Source organism: Tupaia chinensis, unplaced genomic scaffold, assembly GCF_000334495.1.
Source record: "Tupaia chinensis unplaced genomic scaffold, TupChi_1.0 Scaffold000117_2, whole genome shotgun sequence".
NCBI classification, from domain to species: domain Eukaryota; kingdom Metazoa; phylum Chordata; class Mammalia; order Scandentia; family Tupaiidae; genus Tupaia; species Tupaia belangeri.
Genome location: NW_006159583.1, coordinates 5,606,606 through 5,627,809, shown reverse-complemented (window position 1 = coordinate 5,627,809; position 21,204 = coordinate 5,606,606). Strand labels below are relative to the sequence as shown.

At 38.4% G+C, this 21,204-nt stretch overlaps 2 protein-coding genes across 2 annotated transcripts; both read right to left on the bottom strand.

Moving 5' to 3' along the window:
- Positions 1 to 7,711: 7,711 nt before the first annotated feature.
- LOC102484835 (trace amine-associated receptor 8) lies at positions 7,712 to 8,731 on the bottom strand. The gene has a single exon (XM_006144308.1). The coding sequence runs from the start codon at positions 8,729 to 8,731 to the stop codon at positions 7,712 to 7,714; it is 1,020 nt and encodes a 339-aa protein (XP_006144370.1).
- A 9,866-nt stretch (positions 8,732 to 18,597) lies between these two features.
- LOC102488620 (trace amine-associated receptor 6) lies at positions 18,598 to 19,639 on the bottom strand. Its single transcript, XM_006172242.1, is given in 2 exon segments — positions 18,598 to 18,930; positions 18,932 to 19,639. Coding segments are annotated over 2 exon segments (1,041 nt in total).
- Between the last annotated feature and the right edge of the window lie 1,565 nt (positions 19,640 to 21,204).

Here is a 21,204-nt window from a genome sequence, read left to right as displayed (position 1 = left end):
CCCGGTGAGCACCCCGGCCCTTAAGAAAAAACCCCTCAAAAAAAAAAAAAAAAAAAAAAGGAAAAGAAAGGAAAAAAAAATGGTTGCATCTGTATTGAACATGTATACATGTGATTTTTTTCCTTGTCAGTTTTTTGCTAAGTAATACAGTGTAACAATTGTTTGCATGGCCTTTGCATGGTACTATATAGATGTTTTTCAGTGTACAGGAGGATATGTACAGGTTTTATGAAAATACCTCACCATCTTCTATAGTGACCTAAGCATACATAGATTTTGGTATTCTCATTGAAGCAAAGGAGGAATGTCTTGGAACTACCCACGCATGGATACTGGCAGATGACCAAATTAGCAAACACTTGAATTCATTTTCACTCTGATACCTCACCATATGGTCCTGTGGGCAATAAATCTTGGGAATGACTTATGGTAGTTTCCACACTCCTGAATGTAGAGCATAATTAACATTTGATGAGGCTGTAACGTGGCATAATAGAAACCCTTTGCAAGGCTAACTCACATGGATATTTCTGAGTTCATCTCCCTCAATACAGATATTAATGAGCCAGGGCTGGCTGAAGCTAGGGACAGATTGAAGACTCTTTTATGGGTGCCTGTTTTTTTTCTCTCTTTCTTGCGCATAAAAGAAAGAATTAAATAACTTGAAAAAACATTGGTGAGAAACCAGCAGATGGCATAATGGCTATGTCGCTGGACTCCCATGTAGTTGACTGCGGTTTCAGTACCGGAAATGTGGCTTAAACTCATGTCAGGCATGTGTACGTACGTGCGTTCCCATGATCCTGGGAGAAGAATGAAAGAGAGGGGATTGTGGTGTGATCATCCCCCCAGGGGGTGATTTCTCTCTTTCTGTCTCTCTGTCTTTCTCTTTCTGGCAAGTGTACAAACTCTATAGCAAAAATCTCTCAAAAAAAATTGGGGAAAGATAGTTGAGGATCTTAAAGACCTGGTGCAAAGGATTTAAAATATTTCGACAACATTAAGATGTGATTTCTAAGGCATTTTAATTGCATTCAGTTATGGTTCCTAAAATATACCAATGCAGCTCAAATTTAGTTTCATTAGATAAGGAAACATATGCCCTCAAAGATATTCTTAAACTGAAACACGAAACAGATAAATCAAGCTCAGAGATCAACCAGAACTGAGATATGTGGAATGGTACTGTCAATTTTATTTTATATTATCAACAAAAGCCTTTTCAAATATATTCTAAAACCATTGGTAAAATAAATTTCAGTGACAATTTCACAGATATTATCAATTTTCATGTACTTATTATATCACAAATATTCAAATAAAAGAGCTAGATTACAAAGTAAATATCCAAAGATACACACACACACACACAATGTCTTTTATCCTGTTTTTATGCAGGATATAAATTAAACTGTGTAATGTACATATAAGAATATATACAAGCCCAACAATAGTCACAGTCGCTATTAGCTGCTACTACTCAACATTCCGAAGCCCCATAAGAGTCCCAGGTTCAATTATCGGCCCACAATAAAAGCCAGGCTTGGTAGTGTGTGCTTGTAATCCCAGCTTCTAGGAGGCTGAGGCCTAAAGAATAAGTCTGAGTGAACCATTGAATAAATAATATAAATTTTTGTATGAGTCTTCAAAAATTCAAAGAACAAGCATATTATGTAAAAACAATGAATGGATATTAAACCTTTTTGTACCAAAAAAAAGAATATACTCTAGTCTTATTTTTCAATAGAATTTTTAAAGCTCCCTCATGTACGTACAACATACACATGTATATATACATATGAATGCACCATATCACCTATAACATGTTGCAATCTGAGTTAGAGTTTTCCTTTTAGTCAAAAATATATTTTGTTATTGTCTTTCCTTGTCAGTTCACACAAAACCTCTTAGCTCTCTATTTACTCCTTTTGGTTTACATATTTATTTCTTCCAAGAGAGAGAGAAAGAGAAAAGTCACTCCCTACAGGGTCTTTTTTTTTTTTTTTTTTTCCTTTTTTGGGAGAGGTTTTTGCTATAGGGTGTGTGTGCTCACCAGAAAGACAGAGAAAGACAGAGAGACAGAAAGCAAAAAATCACCCTTCCTCCAGGGGATGGCCACACTGCAATCCCTTTTCCTCCATTCTCCTCTCGGGATCTTGGGCACACACGAACACGCCCCCAGCGTGAGTTTAAGTCCCCGGGTCCGGGACTCGAAACGCAGTCGACTACATGGGAGTCCAATGACAGCCAAAAAAAATATATATATATTTTTATTTAACTTTATTTATTTATTTTAATTTTATGAGAGAGGAACAGAGTGAGAAAGAGAGAGAGAGAAAAAGTGAGAAAGCAAGCCCCAAGGTCTGGGACTCGAACCATGGTTTGCCATGTGGGAGTCCAGCACTCTTACTACCACGCCACTTGCCTTTCCCTTATCTTTTAATTCTTTTTTTGTTGCCAGAGGATACTCACACTAGAGACATAAAGATTTATTAAATCAAGAGATGAGGAAAAGAATAACCACCTCCCCTATGGGGCATAGTCACACCACAGTCTCTTCTCTTTCTTTTATCCATCTTGTCAGGTCTGAGACGCGCATAGACATATGCACAGCGTGTTTTTCAGGATACTGGAGCCAGGACTGAATTGCAGTTGGCCATATGGGATCTGGTTTCCTTAAACACTAGGCTATGGGGTCAGCTTCCTTTTAAATTCTTATAAGAAATTTTTAATGCCCCTCAGAAAGGGCCTATGAAATTATATCCTCATGAAATGAACATGAGCATGATAGATTCTTATGAGAGTTCTGAATTCCTCACACTCTAATTATCATCATGTGTTATTAATCTTTTTAATATATACCAACTTGACATATAAAATGCTATTGTATTTTTGAAAGCAATTTTGATTATTTGTAATATTGGCATTTTAATGTGTTTATTTCCTTGGTAAAATTTCCTTTTTTTTTGTGTGTGTGTGTGTGTGTGTGTACTGGCATATTTGATTTGGCCTTACTGTTTTATAAAAGACGGTTTTATTTCTATAGCTATTAATCCTTTATTCATAGTATATGAGACCAATAGTTTTTCAAAAGGGTATTTTCTTAATTTTGTGCTGTTTTCTCTTGATGTTTAAAAATTTTAATTTGAAAGCATGACTCTATACAGGATTTCTGCTCTGATTCTATTAGTTAAAAATATACAAACAATAGGTTCTTTTATTTATTTATTTTTTGAGAGGTTTTTGCTATAGGGCACATGCACTCACCAGACGGACAGAGAGAGACAGAGAGATAGAAAGCGAGAAATCACCCCCTGGGGGGACGGCCATGTCGCAATCCCTTCTCTTCCATTCTCCTCTCGGGATCTTGGGCACGCACGCACACGCGCCTGGAGTCCAGTTAAGTCACTGAGTCCGGGCCTCGAACCGTGGTCGACTACGTGGGAGTCCAGTGACATAGCCATTACGCTAACTGCTAGCTCCCAACTGTAGGTTCTTTTAAATGTTTAACATCTAGAAGGAATCACTTTTATTTTGCAAAAAATATAATGAAAAATAATCCACGATATTTTTGCAAAAAACTATTTTTTTTCTGGAAAGTCATGACTCCTTTTTGCATGGAGAAATATATCATGACTTTCCTGATGACCTAATACATATACCATAGCCATTTTTGCCATTTTTTAAATGATCTATCCTCCCATATTGCATTTTCTTTTTCTTTTTTTTTTTTTTTTGAGAGAGGTTTTCACTATAGGGCGCATGGGTTCGCCAGACAGACAGAGAGAGACAGAGAGACAGAAAGCAAGAAATCACTCCCCAAGGGGGATGGCCACGCCGCAATCCCTTCTCTTCCATTCTCCTCTCGGGATCTTGGGCACGCACGCACACGTGCCCGGCGTGAGTTTAAGCCACCGGGTCTGGGGCGTGAACCGTGGTCGACTACGTGGGAGTCCAGTGACAGAGTCATTATGCCAACTGCTGTTCCCCCCCATAATGCATTTTCTAACACCAATTATTTACAAACTTTGGATAGAGCTTATAGAGACTAGGCTAGAAACTTGGTCAGCATTATGACTGGGAGATAAAGCAACAAACCTCATGGGATGAAGAAAACGTACACACAAGACAATCGCATTTCAGAAATACTGCTATTTACTCATATTTATCCCCGCATTACAAAAATATCCACCGACATATACACTGTGAGTCTGTCCTGAGTCTGACGTGGCTGGTGAATAGGATCTAGGCATTTGTTGGGAGCTGCAGAAAGCCTGGGGCTGAGAAACAGGCTGTTGTAGCAGAAAGCAGAATCAACCCCGTCTAGAAAAGAATATCCATACAAAACTTTAACAGGTTCCCCACTTAACATAAACCAAATGTCAGCATTCTATGACTGAAACTGATTGACTAACAGTTGTACAAACACAAGAGATGGGTGTGAATGTCAGATGAGGTGTGTGTGGAGGAGTGGGGCCTAACGAGGGACATTTGGAGAAGGGATACGGAGGTAGAGCATTGACGGGAGGGGGAGGTGTGGTGTTATCTGTTGAAGATATTTTGATCAACGGGACTGGGGAGAAATGTTCACATATTGAAATGCTCACATCGTAAGCTACACAATGCAACTGAATGTATATACAAAAAGAAATAAATTAAAAAAAAAATAAAAAACTTTAACAGGGACCAGAGAATTGGGACACCTCTGGAAGTGATGGAAGTTTAGCATGAAGAAAGGCGCAGGAATTAACAAGTGACAAAACACGGAAGTGGATAAATTTGAGGAAAGTGGAAAATATAAATCTTGGGTGAATTATCATTGAGAAAATGCATCTCTAGCTAATGCTTCAAGATGCCCTGTAGTTTACAAACTAATTATTGGGTTTTCCTGGAATCACGAGTCCGACTCTGACACATTCATCGACAGTCAGGGAGGATACTGTGTGATGCAACTAAGGCATTATATGCTTGTGTGATCAGAAAGCCACTTTGGAAAGCCTATCATGAAGAATGTGGAAGACTGTAGCCTCCCACCTTCTCTCCTTTGTTAAGTTGCACCACTTATTACATGTTCAAGAGAAACTCCATGATTAGAATGATATTGGAGGTTTTGAAATCACTCATAAAAATTTTTTTTTGCACAAAGAATAAATTAAAAATGAAACAGTATATTAATCTTAGAATGTTTGTCATTTTGACTGTTTGCAGTTTAATTTAATAAAAATGCAATATTTTGGAACATTCCTTGAATAGGAATATTATCTAACTCTATTTTTGGGGGAAGAGGGTATGTGCAATCAACTGAAAGAGAGACAGAGCTATGGAGAGACAGAGAGAAAGACGCAAAGTGAGAAAACATTCTCTGTGAAAGATGGCAATGCCACAACTTCTCCTCCTCTCTCTCTCCATCCTTTCAGGACTCCTCTCTCTCTCCATCCTTTCAGGACTTTGAACACACATATACCACCCAGACGGGATTCAAACTGCGTAGTCAACCATGTAAGATCTAACTGTCCTAATAACTACACCACTGGCAGCTGTTATTATCAAAATCCTTCATTTAATTTTTTTCTATGTTTGTCCTCTATACCCTAAAAATAGTGAGCACAATATCTTTTTGAATCTGCCAAAGCTAGACATGCTGCCAATGTATGCATTGCCTTCCATTCTGCCAAACCTGATCCTCCATTTATGGAAGTTAATCTTACTGTCGAAAAAATATTAACGCCTCCAGACTTCTGTCTGTCTTCTGACTTGCAAGAAGATCATTAAAAGTCATTTTTATTAAAAAATAGTCCATTTTATTTTTTTTCCTTTTTGCCAGAGTCCACATATACTCACGCACAAGAGAAAACACCACAAAAAATGTGATGTGATCATGCCACAATCCCTTTTCTTCCATTTCTCCACTCTGTTGGAATTTGGAACATACAGGCACAGGCACCTTGCATTTTTCAAGACACCAGGGCTGGAATTCAAACCGTGGTTGGCCATGTGGAATCTGGTTTCCTTAACCACTGTGCTTCCCCCCCAACCCCAGGTCTCTGTCAAAAGCCCATGTGCCCACTGGCAAAAAAAGAAAAAAAAAAAAAAAGGAAACGAGACAGAACTGGGGCTGTTCTAAACCTCATCCGACACTGACCAGATTATTTTTTAAAATAATTATTTATTTTATTTTTGCAATTCTTTTATATACTTTTTAAATGTGAGCTATTCTGATGCAGGTACTAATGCATGATTAAGGCTGAAAATTTGTTTGAAAGGAGTTAAAATTCTCTGAGTGGAAACTAATGAGAAAAAAATAGTAATTTTAATAATTGCTTAACAGATAAATATGAGAAAAAAAGTGTTTTAAACTTCAGGAAAAATTACTTTTGTTGTACAAAATACTATAAATATGCATTCTAAAATTACTTGTACTGAATCAGCAGAAGAAACTACTCCAGAGAGCAAAATGTAAAATTACAATACACATTGTTAACATTTTTTTTAATACATGGTTTTGGTTTTATTAACACAGGAATGTTGAACCTGCAACATGCTGTGGAGGTGAAATACACACTATTTTCAGAGGGGTGAGGCTGATGAGAAAGTTTGTGAAAGTGAATCATATACTTTTCAGATGGTAAGTGCTGGTACAGCAACGCCTACTGTTAGTGATAACTGAGCATTCTGTTGGAGTTCCCATTTTCTAATAATTACTGTGCCAGCGTTATCATCACAGATTTTTTTCCATTTGCAAAATTACAGGGCCACCTCTATTGTTACTACCTGATCCCAAGGCCCAGTGACTGGACCCACAATATTATCAGTGAACATTCAAAGATTCTGCCCAGTCATTAAACAAGAGAGGTTGACTTGCTGCCCCACAAACTTCTGGGAGTTACAAACACTAAAAGAAAAGATAGAAATAGTCATTAATAAGGCAACAAGTAAACAGAACCTTGTGTGGTCTCCCAGCACCTGAACTTGTCAGTTTGGGGGCAAAATTGTCACTGGAAATTCGTATAACTGAAAGTCTAACCTTCAGTGCTTCAGTCTTTAAGAAGGAATTAAGTGAAAGAGAGGTGTTTGGAGTGGGCTCTACTGCAATATGACTGACGTCCTTATACAAAGAGGAGATTAATAACACACACACAGACAGAGACGTGAGAACACAGAAGACAGTCATCTGGGAGCCAAGGAGAGAGGTCCTCAAAAGAAACCCACCTTGCCAATACATTATTCTTGGACTTCTAGCCTCTAAAATTATGAGAAAATAAGTGTCTCTTGCTTAAGTCATGTAATCCATGGTGCTTTGTGTTTTTTTGGTAACCTTAGAAACGAATACAGTGTCACAAAAATCAAGAAACAAATGACCATCTGAAAATAATTAAGAGCTGAGCATAAAAGAGAAAATGATTAGAGACTGCACATTCTAAATGAGATTCAAAATTTAGCAAATTGGAAGAAACAAGACTATGTACCAAAGATGTATACAAAACATTGCGACAGGTGACATGTAGAAACCTTGCTCTTATTTATTATTTGGTTCAGTAAGTATTTTAAAAATGTTTTAATGCCTTAACCCTCTTCTGACAATTTCCTGACTAATTTGAAGAACAACGTATTTGATAATTTGAAAAGGCTTTATTAATTTCTTATATTTGATTTCATCAGAAATTCACATATTCTGAATATGTCCATAATTTTCTCTACTTAGTACTTACACTTATTCTGAAAATAAACTAATGGTTGAGGAACTATTCTTTAAAATTTTTCCACTTAAAATAAGCTTTATGGCTTTCCTGAACCAAGGATAAAATAAAGCATAAATCAAAGGGTTCATGGCTGAGTTATAATAAGTAATCCAACAGCAAATCTCATAAATATAGGCAGGAGTTATGAACCCCATATAAGCATCAATTAGAGAATCAATTGTGTACGGTAACCATGAAATCATGAAGGCTATCACTGTGACCCCCAGGGTTTTCGCTGCTTTTCTCTCTCTCTTGGCCACTCTAGCTTTGGAACTCTCTGAGGATGATTCTGTTTTGCTACCAGTAGTTTCAATTTTTATAGCTTGCTGTTTAGCTATAAGAAAAATCTTACTGTAAAGAATTACCATCACAAGGGTCGGTATGAAAAATAACAGAAAATGTATCAAAACCCAGTCTTGATTTGCAACAAGCTGACAGCCACCTACACAGCTGAGAGCACTTACTAGATCTTCCATCCCAATCCCTGTGTAGAACACGGCCCCACTGTACAGAATGGGCAGGACCCAGGAGATGCTGATGCACACTCCAGACACAGTCATTGTGAACTTAGTTGGATATACCAGAGGGTCAGTAACAGCAATGTACCTGTCGATGGAAATGAAGCACAAGTGGAAGAGGGAAGAGTAGCAAAATGCCACATCAAAGCAACTGTGAAGAGTACAAAATTGGGCTCCAAAGTACCAGCAGCTCTCCACAGACCTGACCATACTGAAGGGCATCACAGTCATTCCCACCAAGAAATCAGCACAGGCCAGAGAGGCGATTAAGAAATTGGCAGGAGAATGCAGCTGCTTGAAATGCAGAACCGAAGTCATCACCAAAAGGTTTCCAAACAGAGCCAGCAAAGACCCCAAGCCAAACACGGCGTACAGAATCACGCGAGATCCAGGCGAATAGGCAACTTTAATGCAAGATCCATTCACATTCTCATAGCAGAGCTGCACGGCAGGCTGGGAGAAATTGCTGGCCATGCCTCTGCTGTTTGATGCCTGCTGTGTATCTGCTCCTTCCTGTAGTAGGAAACGATCATTTTGAACCCTGAAAATGAAAAAAGATAAAACTACATATCTACTTTTAAATATTGTCTCATCTTTTTTGTCATTTCAAAGTAAAAACAATGTTTCAAATTAAAAACTTAATTATTCTCTTTTCTTGAATCAAATGATTATTTCCGCGACTATGTCTAAAACTCATAGTTAACCACAAGCAAAACTAATATGAATTTCCTGAGATAAGAAATTATATTATTAATTACCTAAATCAATGAAGAAATTTAACTTAAATACCTACTTCTTTATATTTGTGAAGCTCAAGCTCTTCCTTACAGAAGATATTCACAGGCCATATTATTCCATTTTTGAGAAATCACCTTTTAAGAGTCTTCTCCTCCAAGATGCCCTCCAAGTCAACCAATCAACTTCACCCATTATAATTCCTCACAAGGAATTCTCTGCAGTGTAAGGTGTGAATTATGAAAGGAAATTTACTTTGGATGATTACAATTAGCAAGTTATTCTATGAAACATGTTTTCCTGTGTTCTGCTGCCTTGGAGCAACACATGTAATTTTCACAACCAAGAGATTTATGTTCACAGCCATCCCCAAATAGTCTAGCCCAGAACTGGACAATAATATCACCTATTCCCTATTTTTAAAACTGACTATATAATTGTCAGGGCTCAAGGCAAAATTAAAAGACTGGAATCTTTGTTAATAAACATGGAAAAAGTTGTTATTGAATGTAATAAAGTATAAATTTTTAACCTGTCTTGACCTGTCCCGGTGTTGGATATTTGCTATGTAATGTCCCACTCACTTGGCCACAGAAGTATTCTCAGAGTGTGTCTGTATGCTGTGCCCTGCAACTCAGCATGCACACAGCTCATTCTTTGAAAACTGATAAGAAAATATGCATTGCCAGAATAGGGGCAAGGAAGCTGAGGAACACATCTGCCCTTCTCATGAGCCCGTCACATCAGCGAAATGTAGACAGGCGTCCACCAAGGAGTTGCAAACTCCAGACCAGAAAACATTTGAGATCTGGATTGATGGTGGCAGTTGGCTTAGCCCCATTATGCAAGCCATCAAAGGTGCTGTGACCCCAACAGCCTTGGATGGGGACAAGGGCCTATGTCCTAAGACTGCGGAGGGTGCACATGTCCACAGTTCTCCTCATGCATACTTCATGGAGGCTTCAGCCATGGTGGACAGAGATGGCAGCAACCAGTGGTCCAGGTGGGAAGGGAGAAGTCAGATAGAGGCCAAAGATTCAGGGAATGGAGGAGCACGTGGCCGAGGACCCTTTGCAGGAATAAGGGGACATGATATAGTGCAGAATCACAGGAGACTCAAGGTTCCCAGACACCAAGATTCCTTGCTCCTTCTCCCTTTGACTTCACCTATCAAAACAAAAATTCAAAGGAAAAAGTAAGAAACACGACATCATTAAATCTCAGCAGCAGGGCTCTGAGCTACTTTTTCAGTCTCAAACTCATGAAAATAACCTGCTCATTTCTTTTCAGATTTGAAATGATCTTTTTACAACAACAGCTCAAGTAGAGTCAAAGAACATGTCATATGGTATTAATTGCAAAACTGCCCATTGAGAAGGTGTGGGAGCTGAGGACCAGGTCGTTTTGACAACAGTCTCCCCTGTGCAGAGCTTTTCCCTTACAATAGTGACAGGGATGTAGGAAATTAGGTTATCTAAGTTCATTTTATGCAGCTATAACAGAATACTGCAGACTGGGTAATTTATAATGAACAGAAAATTTGGGGGGCTCATCATCATGCAGACTGAGAAGTCCAATATCAAGGGACAATATTTGGAAAGGACCTTCTTATTGTATCAAAATATGGTAGAAAGCACCATATGAGAAAAAGAGAGAGAGGAACAAACTCAACTTTATAATGCGCCCACTCTAGGAATAACAGCATTAGTCCGTTTAAATTGGTTCATTGTTATGTCCTTCTGTTTTGGAGCACATGGATTGCACCCCTGCATTCATTACTATAAGCGTTTATTAAGTGTTCACAGAAGCAAAGGCCAATAGATTAGTCTTAACTCAAGCAAAGTAGTTTACAGAAGAGAAGAGTGAAGGCATTTGATTTTTAAACTATAATAAAGGCTTACAAATAATTATTTTAAAAAAGCTGGAAGAGTATATTGATCAAAGAATGAAAGTGGTAATATTAGATGACTTGCTAATGTATCTGAAAGGCCACTAAAAAAAGAATGAAGAGCACTGAAATATATTAAAGTAAATGCTGGACGTATTTCTTTGAAACCACAAAATTAATGCTATTTCATCAGATATTTTAAAATTCTTTGGTTTTAGCTTTGTTATCTTTTTTCTTTAATTGTACTTACTTAGGAGCATTCAGAATGTCAAGATAACTTTTTTCTTTCTTTTTTTTTTTTGCAATTACAGAGGGTAACAATTATTTCATATAAGCTGCATCAGAGACAATTGAAGGTGAAAAAACTACCATCCCCATATATAACTAATCGGTGCGGTTGCACCAACAGGAACCTACTTCAAATTTCCATGCCAGTTTACAACCCCCATACTGTACCAAGCAAGTTTATTGGCTATTGAAAAGGCCACCAGGACAGGACTATCTAAAGACACATTCGGTAGTGTGTTAACTGTACAAAAAAAGACACTGTACAGTTTAAAAACAAATCTTACACAGCCTTACATTTCAATTTTTTTCTTTATAAGGAGTGAGTTGTATAGGAGGGTTAAATACTTTACAGACAAGGAAAAAAACTGCGCTAGAACCAACCTATTCATCATCATCTTCATCTTCTTCATCTCCTTCCTCATCTTCTTCATCTTTCTCATCTTCCTCCTCCTCTTGCTTTTTCTTGCTCTTTTCAGCCTTGACAACTCCCTTTTTTGCTGCATCAGGCTTTCCTTTAGCTCAGTATGCAACAATATCCTTTTCGTATTTTTCCTTCAGCTTAGCAGCCTTCTTTTCATAAGGCTACCATCTGCAGCAATGTCATTTCGCATCACTTCTATCCTCATCCTTTTCATCTTCCTCTTTTCCTCATCTTTTTCATCTTCCTCGTCTTCCTCCTCCTTCCACGTGTGTGCTGGGAAGATATCAATAGGTAAACCCTTGTGGGTTGAGGAAAGAGATTGAGTGTAAAAACAAGGATAGAGTATCTAGAAGAGAGGCCACTGTGTGCAAAGGCTTGAAGAAGAGAACGTCTAAGGCTTCCTGAAGCACTGAGAAAAAGTACGGAATTGCTGAGATGGCCTGTAAGGGGACATATGGAATAATGGGGCCAGTAAAGTGGCGTGGTGGTTAGGGTGCTGGACTTCCACATGACTGACAGTGGTTCAAGTCCTGGGCCTGGTGGCTTTCTTTCTCAATCTCTTTTTATTTCTCTCTTCCTTTCTCTCTCTGTCTCTCTCTGGTGAGTACATGTAAATTTAAAAATAATAATCATAATAAATAAAATTAAATAATAAGTTTTTTAAAAAGGAGTAATACACACAGGGCTATGAGTGATCATATCTTTATTCATTTTGCCAAGCATCTTGGATTCATTCGAAGGTTAGTGAGCTAGAGAGAAAGAAAATACACTTAGTGATAGGTATGCATCTATTATACTATATACTCAGGTGTGCTCTAAGTAAAATTGATTTTTTGCAAGTCACTTAAATTTATTTATAAGCTTGCCTTCAACTGAGTACAAGAAATCTCAGTAAATTCAAGATTATGCCTTTTTCTTGTATTTCTCTAGAGTGGCATCTTATTTCTAGTGGCCTTGTCTCCATGTGATTAGCTATAGATGCTCTTTGTGGTCTGTCTCCAGGAATGCACTTTTCTAACTCTCACAAGCACACTTAGCAATATTCTCCCTTTGAGAAGGGATGTGCTCCATCCAGCCTGGTGAAGTCTCCTTTTCCAACACATTTGGCACAGTCACAGGTCTCTGTATCTTGTGACTGCAGATGATGTGTTGAGCTCAGCCTTCCCTTTACTGCTGGGAAAAGTTGTGGGTTTTTTTCTTTTCTTTTCTTTTCTTTTTAGGTTTTTGCCAAAGAGCACATTCACTCATTTGAGAGGGACAATGAGAGTTAAAGTGAGAAATCACCCCTGCATCCCCAGGGAAGATGGCCACACAGCAATCAATTCTCCTCATGGGATTTTGGGTATGCATGCACATGTGCCTGGCATGCTTTATAAGACATCAGTCTGGGACTCAAACTGCAGTTGGCCATTTGCGAGTCCAGTGCCTTAAACGTCATGCCACCTGCCAGTCTCCCCAAAAGTTCAGTTTTTGAAGTAATGTCACGTTTAAGATTTGGGATGTTAAAAATCACCTTCCATGATTCCCCTCTTTCTAAATGCTGTGTTTGCAATCAATGATTCTAAAAGCCTCATTTTACTTTCGGTTCTTGTTCTTGTTTTTAAATTTCCTTCACGAATTACCCTGTAACCATCCATGTAATGAAAAATTGAAAGAAGTCTTTTCAAGAGGGTCCTTTGAGGTCCTCTGACATTTCTGAAATCAGCCATGATTACTGAGATGCTTTTGAACTGTTAACCAACACTATTACAGGGTCATGATTTAATTACTGTATCTAGAGTTCTTAATCAATTCTTTAGTTCAGATATTCACAGTATGAGACAGCTGAAAAAAATACCAGATACTCTTCCACATGTGTCAATAGTTGGACTGGTCCTCAGAATATAACTGAAGACTCTACTAGGGAGGACTGGAAAACTCTAAGATTCTGCAGAAGGGGTCTTCTATCCATCCATCTCTTGCTGTGCTCTCTTACCTTTGTTACTTAAGGAATTCTGGATTTTAATTTATCATAGCCAAGGCCCTCCGTATCCATGACTCCCTATTCAAGGATTCAACTGAACATGGTTCAAAAAATAATGGCTGCATCTCTACTGAACATGTACCATTGTTATTTTTTCCATGTCAGCTTTTTGCTAAGCAATACCGTCTAACAATTGTTTGCATAGCCTTTACATGGTACTATATATTGTAAATGATTTCAAGTGTACATGAGGATATGTATAGGTTTTATGAAAATACGTCACCATATTGTATAGTGAGCATACATAGATTTTGGAATTCTCGTTGAGGCAAAGGAGGAATGTCCTGCAATTAACCACCCATGGTTACTGGCAGATGAGCAAATTAGCAAACGTTTGAATTCATTTTCACTATGGTACCTAACCATATGGTCCTGTGGGTAATAGATCTCGGGAATGACTTTTGGTAGTTTCCATACTCCATAATGTAGAGCACATTTAACATTTGATGAGGCTGCAACGTGGTACAGTAGAAACCCTTTGCAAGGCTGATCTGCATGGACATTTCTGAGTTCACCTCTCTCAACACAAGTGTTAATGAGCCAGCGTTGGTTGAAGCTGGAAACAGACTGAAGACTTTATTGTGAGTGCCTGTTTTTCTTCCCCTCTCTCTTGCTCATGGAAGAAAGAATTAAATGAAAAAGGCATCGATGGAAGATAGTTGAGGATCTTCAAGACCTGCTGCAAAGCATTTAAATATTTCAACAACATTAAGATGTAATTTCTAAGGCATCTTAATTGCATTCAGACATAGTTCCTAAAATATACCAATGCAGCTAAAACTTAAGTTTCATTAGATAAGGAAACATATGCCCTCAAAAGATATTCTTACACTGAAACACACAAACAGATAAATCAAGCTCAGAGCTCAACCAGAACTGAGATATGTGAAATGGTACTATCGATTTTATTGTATATTTTCAACAGAAGCTTTATTCAGTGTATTCTAAAACCATTGGCAAAATAAATTTCAGTTGCGACTTCACAGATACTATCGATTTTCATATATTTATTTTATCACAAATATTCAAATAAAAGAGCTACATTACAAAGTAAATATCCAAAGATACACACACACACACACACACACACACACACACATACACAAACACACACACGATGTCTTTTATCCTGTTTTTATACAAGATATAAATTAAACTGTGAAAAGTACATACAAGAATATATACAAGCCCAACAATAGTCACATTCACTATTAGCTACTGCTACTCAACAGACGGAAGGCCCACAATGGTCCCAGGTTCGATAATTGGCCCACACTAAAACCAGGCGTGGTAGTGTGTGCTTGTAGTTCCAGCTTCCCAGGAGGCCAAATCAGAAAGAGTAAGTCTGAGTGAACCATTGAATCAATAATATAAATTTATAGATGAGTCTTCAAAACTTCATAGAAAAAGCATATTATGAAAAAACAATGAATGGATTTTGCACCAAAAAAACATATACTCTAGTTCTATTTTTCAAAACTTTTTTTTTTTTTTTTGCTATAGGGCACTTGCGCTCACCAGAAAGACAGAGAGACAGAAAGTGAGAAAAAATGGAGATTTACTGATAGTTAGTTTGTAAACTACAGGGCGGGGGGGGCGGGGTGATGGCCACACCACAATCCCTTTTCCTCCATTCTCCTCTTGGTGGGATCTTGGGCACACATGCACACGTGCCCAGCATGAGTTTAAGCCACCGGGTCCAGGACTTGAACCACGCTCGACTACATAGGAGTCCAGCCACATAGCCATTACACTAACTACTGAACTCAAAAATCGTGCGCTCGCTGAGAGAGTCAGAGAGAGTGAGACGGACTCGATGCTGCAATCCTCCAGCCTCCATATATATGTATATATACGTATGAACGCACCATATCACCTATAACATGTTGCTATCTGAGTGAGAGTTTTCTTTTTAGTCAAAATATATTTTGTTGTCTTTCCTTGTCTGTTCACACAAAACCACTTACCTCTTTATTACCCCTTTTGGTTTATATATTTATTTCTTCCAAGAGACACAAAAAGAGAAGGAGTAACTCCCAACAGGGTCTTCACACCATATTCCACCCTCAGCCTCAGCCTCAGTCGGTCAGGATCACGCACTGTTGCACACTCCTGGTGAGTACAGGGACACTGCAGGACATGGATCCAGGACTTTCCCATGTGGCTTTGACAATGGGTTGTATTGCATTAGCACAATGTCACCATGCTGGCCTTTAACAACTTACAGCTTCATAATAATCCACTACCTAGGTATAATATGATTTAAAGTAGCCCATACTTACATTGCTTTTCCTTAGTTAATAATTGTTATACAATAAACATATTGTCATTTTCTCTTGTTTACCTGATTCTTTTCTTTTCTTTTTTTTTTTTTTGGAGAGGTTTTTGCTATAGGGCGCGTGTGCTCACCAGACAGACAGAGAGAGACATAGAGACAGAAAGCGAGAAATCACCCCCCAGGGCGGATGGTCACGCTGCAGTCCCTTCTCCTCCATTCACCTCTCAGGATCTTGGGCACGCACGCACACGCGCCTGGCGTGAGTTTTAAGCTACCGGGTCTGGGACGCGAACTGCAGTCAACTACGTGGGAGTCCAGCGACATAGCCATTATGCTAACTGCTGGTTCCCCTGACTCTTTTCTTAAGGTCACTTGTTGGACATGGAATATTTGTCTTTTTTTTTAATATTTATTTTATTTAACTTTATTTATTTATTTTAATTTTATGAGAGAGGGACAGAGTGAGAGAGAGAGAGAGAAAGTGAGAAAGCAAGCAGCCAGGTCTGGAACTTGAACTGTGGTTTGTCATGTGGGAGTTGAGCGCTGTTAACCACCATGCCACTTGCCATCCCCTTATCTTTTAATTTTGTCTAATTGCCAGAAGGCACCCACACTCTCTGTCTCTGGAGAGACAGAGAAACATAAAGAGAGATTGAGACAAGAGATGAAGAAAAGAATAACCACCTCCCCCCATGGGACATAGTCACACCACAGTCTCATCTCTTCCGTTTGTCCATCTTGTCAGGATTTGAGAGAGGCACAGATATATATGCCCAGCGTGTTCTTCAAGATGCTGCCAGGACTGAATTGCGGTTGGCCATATGCGATCTGGATTCCTTAAACACTAGGCTATGGGGTCAGCTTTCTTTTAAATTCTTATAACAAATTTTTAACGCTCCTCAAAAAGGGCATATGAAATTATATTCTTGTGAAATGAATATGAGCATGATAGATTATTATGAGAATTCTGAATTCCTCACACTCTAATTATCATCATGTGTTATTAATCTTTTTAATAAATGTCAACTTGACATATAAAATGCTATCATAGTTTTGAAAGCATTTTTGATTATTTATAATATTTGGCATTTTTTAATTTTAATTTATTTATTTACATTCATTCACTGTACATCACTACAGCATACAAAATGAGATTTCCCATCCAGAATACACTGTATATTGGCTCAATCAAGCACATCAACATATGTGTTATCATTGACAAATAATTGTCCATTTCTTGTTTCCTGTATATTTTGCTTTTTTTCCCATCCTTCATTCCCTATCTGTCACCCTTTGGCATCTCCCACCCCCCTCCCACACTGTCTCTAGTATCTATGGTTGCTTCCCATGCCTTCTCCCCACCACATTTTATTGATTCACTAAAGCTCTTGATTAATCTAAATGTTTGAATAGCAAGCACAGCTGATATATACATATACATGAACACAAGTCTGACTTTAAGCATAAACCTCAGTGAGTAGAATGAACATACTACAAAGTAGCACCTGGCTGGGGCTATATAGCTTACTGCAGTCATCAGATAGGTATTTTAATGCATTTTTTTTTATTTCAAGAAAAAAGTTTTAGTTTTTTTTTTTTTTGACCAGAAGCTTTTGTAATATTGGTATTTTAATATATTTATTAGTTTTGTATTTTTTTCTATGGTAAAATTTCCTATATTTTTCGTGTACCGTGTATTGGTTTTGGTCTTAATGTTTTATAAAATAATTTTTTATTTTTACAGCTATTAATCCTTTCTTCATACTGTATGAGACCAACAGTTTTTCAAAGGTGTATTTTTTTAACTTGGTGCTGTTTTCTACTAATGTTTAAAGTTTTTAATTCGAAAGCATGATTCTATACTGGTTTTCTGCTATGATTCTACTAGTTAAAAATATCAAAACAATATGTTCTTTTAAAGTTTTAACATCTAGAAGGAATCACTTTTAGTTTGCAAATGATATAAAGAAAAATAATCCACTTTTGCAAAAAACTGTTGGTTTTTCTGGAAAGTCATGACTCCACTTAGCACAGAGAAATATATCATGACTTTCCCGATGACCTAGTCCGTCTGCCAGGACCATTTCTTAAGTGATCGGTCCTCCCATAATGCAGGTGTTAACACCGATAATAGATAGTGCATAGTGCTTATAGAGGGACGAAGATAGAAAATTGCTCAACGTTAGACTGGGAGACAAAACAACAAACCTCATGGGATGAGGAAAACATACACATAAGAAAATTGCAATTCAAAAATATTGCCATTTGCTTATAATTACCCCCATACTAGCAAAATATCCCAAACATAAAAACTGTGAGTCTGTCCTGAGTCTGACATGGCTGATGCACACAATCTGGGGATCTGTTGGGAGCTACAGAACGCCTCTGCCCTGACAAACAAGCTGCTGTAGCAGAAAGCAGCATCAATCCCGTCGAGAAAAGGATATCCAAGACTTTAACAGGGACCAGAGGACTGGGACACCCCTGGAAGTGATGGAACTTAAGCATGAAGAAAGGCTCAGAAGAGGGAAATAATTAAAAAACTAATAAAACGGGGAAATGGATAGCTTTAACGAAAGTGGAAAATATAAATCGTGAGTCAATTTTCATTGAGTAAACGCGTCTCTAGCTAATGCTTCAAGGTGCCCTGTAGTTCACAAACTATCAGTAAATCTCCATTTTATCAACAAATTCCGTAATTTCAAATTTAGGCTGATTTAGAAAATAAATTCATGGTTGATGAACTCTCTTTCAATACTTGGCCATTAACAATTAGTTTTATTGCTCTCCTAAACCAAGGGTAAAATAAAGCATATATCAAAGGATTGAGAGAAGAGTTATAGTAACTGAACCAGTAAAGTATTTGATAAACACTGGAGGGTATTATAAAACCCAGAAAAGAATCAATGAAAGAATTAATCATATAGGGTAACCATGAGATCAAAAACGCTACCACCGTGATACCCAGGGTTTAAGCTGCTTTTCTCTCTCTCTTGGCGCCCCTGCCACCTTTGTAAGTCCCCGATAATGATTCTGTTTTTGCTACTAACATTCTCTATCCTTTTGGCCTGTTTTCTAGCCACAAGAAATATCTTACTGTACAGAACCATCATAAGAAAGGTTGGTGCTAAAAATAATAGAAAATCTATCAAAATCCAGAATGGATTAATAACAGGCTGACAACTACCCACACAATCCAGGGCATTTGTTAATTCCTCCAGCCCGTCGTCACAGGCGCCTGTGTAGAACACGGCCCCGCTGTACACCAGCGCCAGGACCCAGGACATGGAGATGCACAGTCCAGACACCGGCACCGTGACCTTGGTGGGATAGACCAGAGGGTCGGTAACCGCAATGTACCTGTCGATGGAGATGAAGCACAAGTGGAAGAGAGATGAGTAGCAAAATGCCACGTCACAGCACGTGTGGAAAGTACAGAAGCTTTTCCCAAAGTACCAGCAACTCTCCACCGACCTGACCATGCTGAAGGGCATGATGGTGACACCCACCAAGAAGTCAGCACAGGCCAGGGAGGCGATGAGGAAGTTGGTGGGGGAGTGCAGCTGCTTGAAGTGGACGATGGAAACCATGACCAGGAGGTTTTCAAACACAGCCAGCACAGCCCCAAAGCCACACAGCGCGTACAGAAGGATCCTGGACACAGGCGAGTAGGGCGCCTTCACACAGGACCCGTTCACGTTCTCGTAGCAGAGCTGCAGGGGCCCGGGTGCGGGAGAGGAGCTGGTCATGCCGGGGCTGCCTACATCCGGGGTGGCGCTGTTCTTGTTCAATCAAACATAACAGAGCAGAGGAAGAAAAGATGCTTTAGGTCGAATCTCCATGCTAGAGCTATTAAATACTATTATCTCCATGCCATTGCCTGCCTATTTTAATTTTAATTTTTGGACCTGCGTAGCAATCTTGTATACAATCTATTAATGCTCACTATGCGTCACCTGTTGTTAGTCATTATCTGTATTATTTTCAAATTTAGAATGTAATTTGGAATTAATTTTCTAACTCTCATAAGAATTTATCTTGTAATAAATTTGTTGCAAAGTTGTTAACTGCTACAATTCTTACCCTGCAATTTATATAACATCTCTTTATATGCTGGTTTGTGTCTGAATCTTAGTCCTTGTCAAAATTAATGATATACAATGCAACATGTTATTTATATGTCTCTTTTGTAGTCCTCCACACCTATGGCTGTCTGAGGAGTTAGTGGTAAAACTCCCAGGAAGCAGAGCCAAATCCCATACCGTGAAACACCTATAATTGGAGTCCCTGTAGTGCACGGTATAAACACAGAGGAGAAGCTTATATTTAATAATCTCCACTTAAAATTTTAATATTTGATTTAGAATAGCTTCAATATAAAAACAAAGACAATATAAAAAAGGAAAAGAAGAGGGCACTCTTTCATATGAACAATATTTAACAATGCCAAACGAAACTAAAAACTGAACCTGGCAATACATAAAAAGATAGGCCATTATGAGTAGAGTCTATGCCAAGAAGGGAGTTTTGTTTTAACATTAGACAATTAGTTTCTGCAAATCTTTGTTTTGTTTGTTTTTGGTTTTGGTTTTGCTAGAGGGCATGTGTCTTTGCCACACAGAGAAAGGGAAAGTGAGAAATACTTGGGGGGGAGGGGGGAAGCCATGCTGCATTTCCTTCTCCCTCTAGTCTCCTCTTGGGATTTTAGTCACACATGCATATGCAACCAACAATACTTTCAAACTGCAGGGTCCAGGACTCAAACCGAGCAGCCAGCCTTGTGCGATCCAGCTCCTTAACCTCCATGGCACTTGCTGGTCCCTATAAATTCCTATTTTAAGAGACTAAAAGATTAAAAGTTTATGATCAACTGATGAAATGCAAAAAAACCATTTGATAAAATTCAAAATTTCTTCAATACTAAAATAAAATTTTTAGTAAACTTAATACATGAGTGATTGCTTATACTTGGAAAGATATTAGAAAGAGTACATTACATTTGATGTACTTAGTGGTGAAATTTGAGTGTATTCTCTTTAAGACCAGTAATAAAGCAAAAATACTTCAGGAATTCTAATGTCATGGGGTATATGCCCTCCAAGAACTGTCAGAAATGCAACTATAGGGACCAGCAGTTAGCGTAATGGCTATGTCACTGAACTCCCATGTAGTTGACTGAGGTTCGAGTCCCAGACCCAGTGGCTTAAACTCACACTAGACTCATGTGCTTGCGTGCCCAAGATCTTGAGAGGAGAATGGAGGAGAAAGAATTGCGGTGTGGCCATCCCTCCTGGGAGGTGATTTCTCTCTTTCT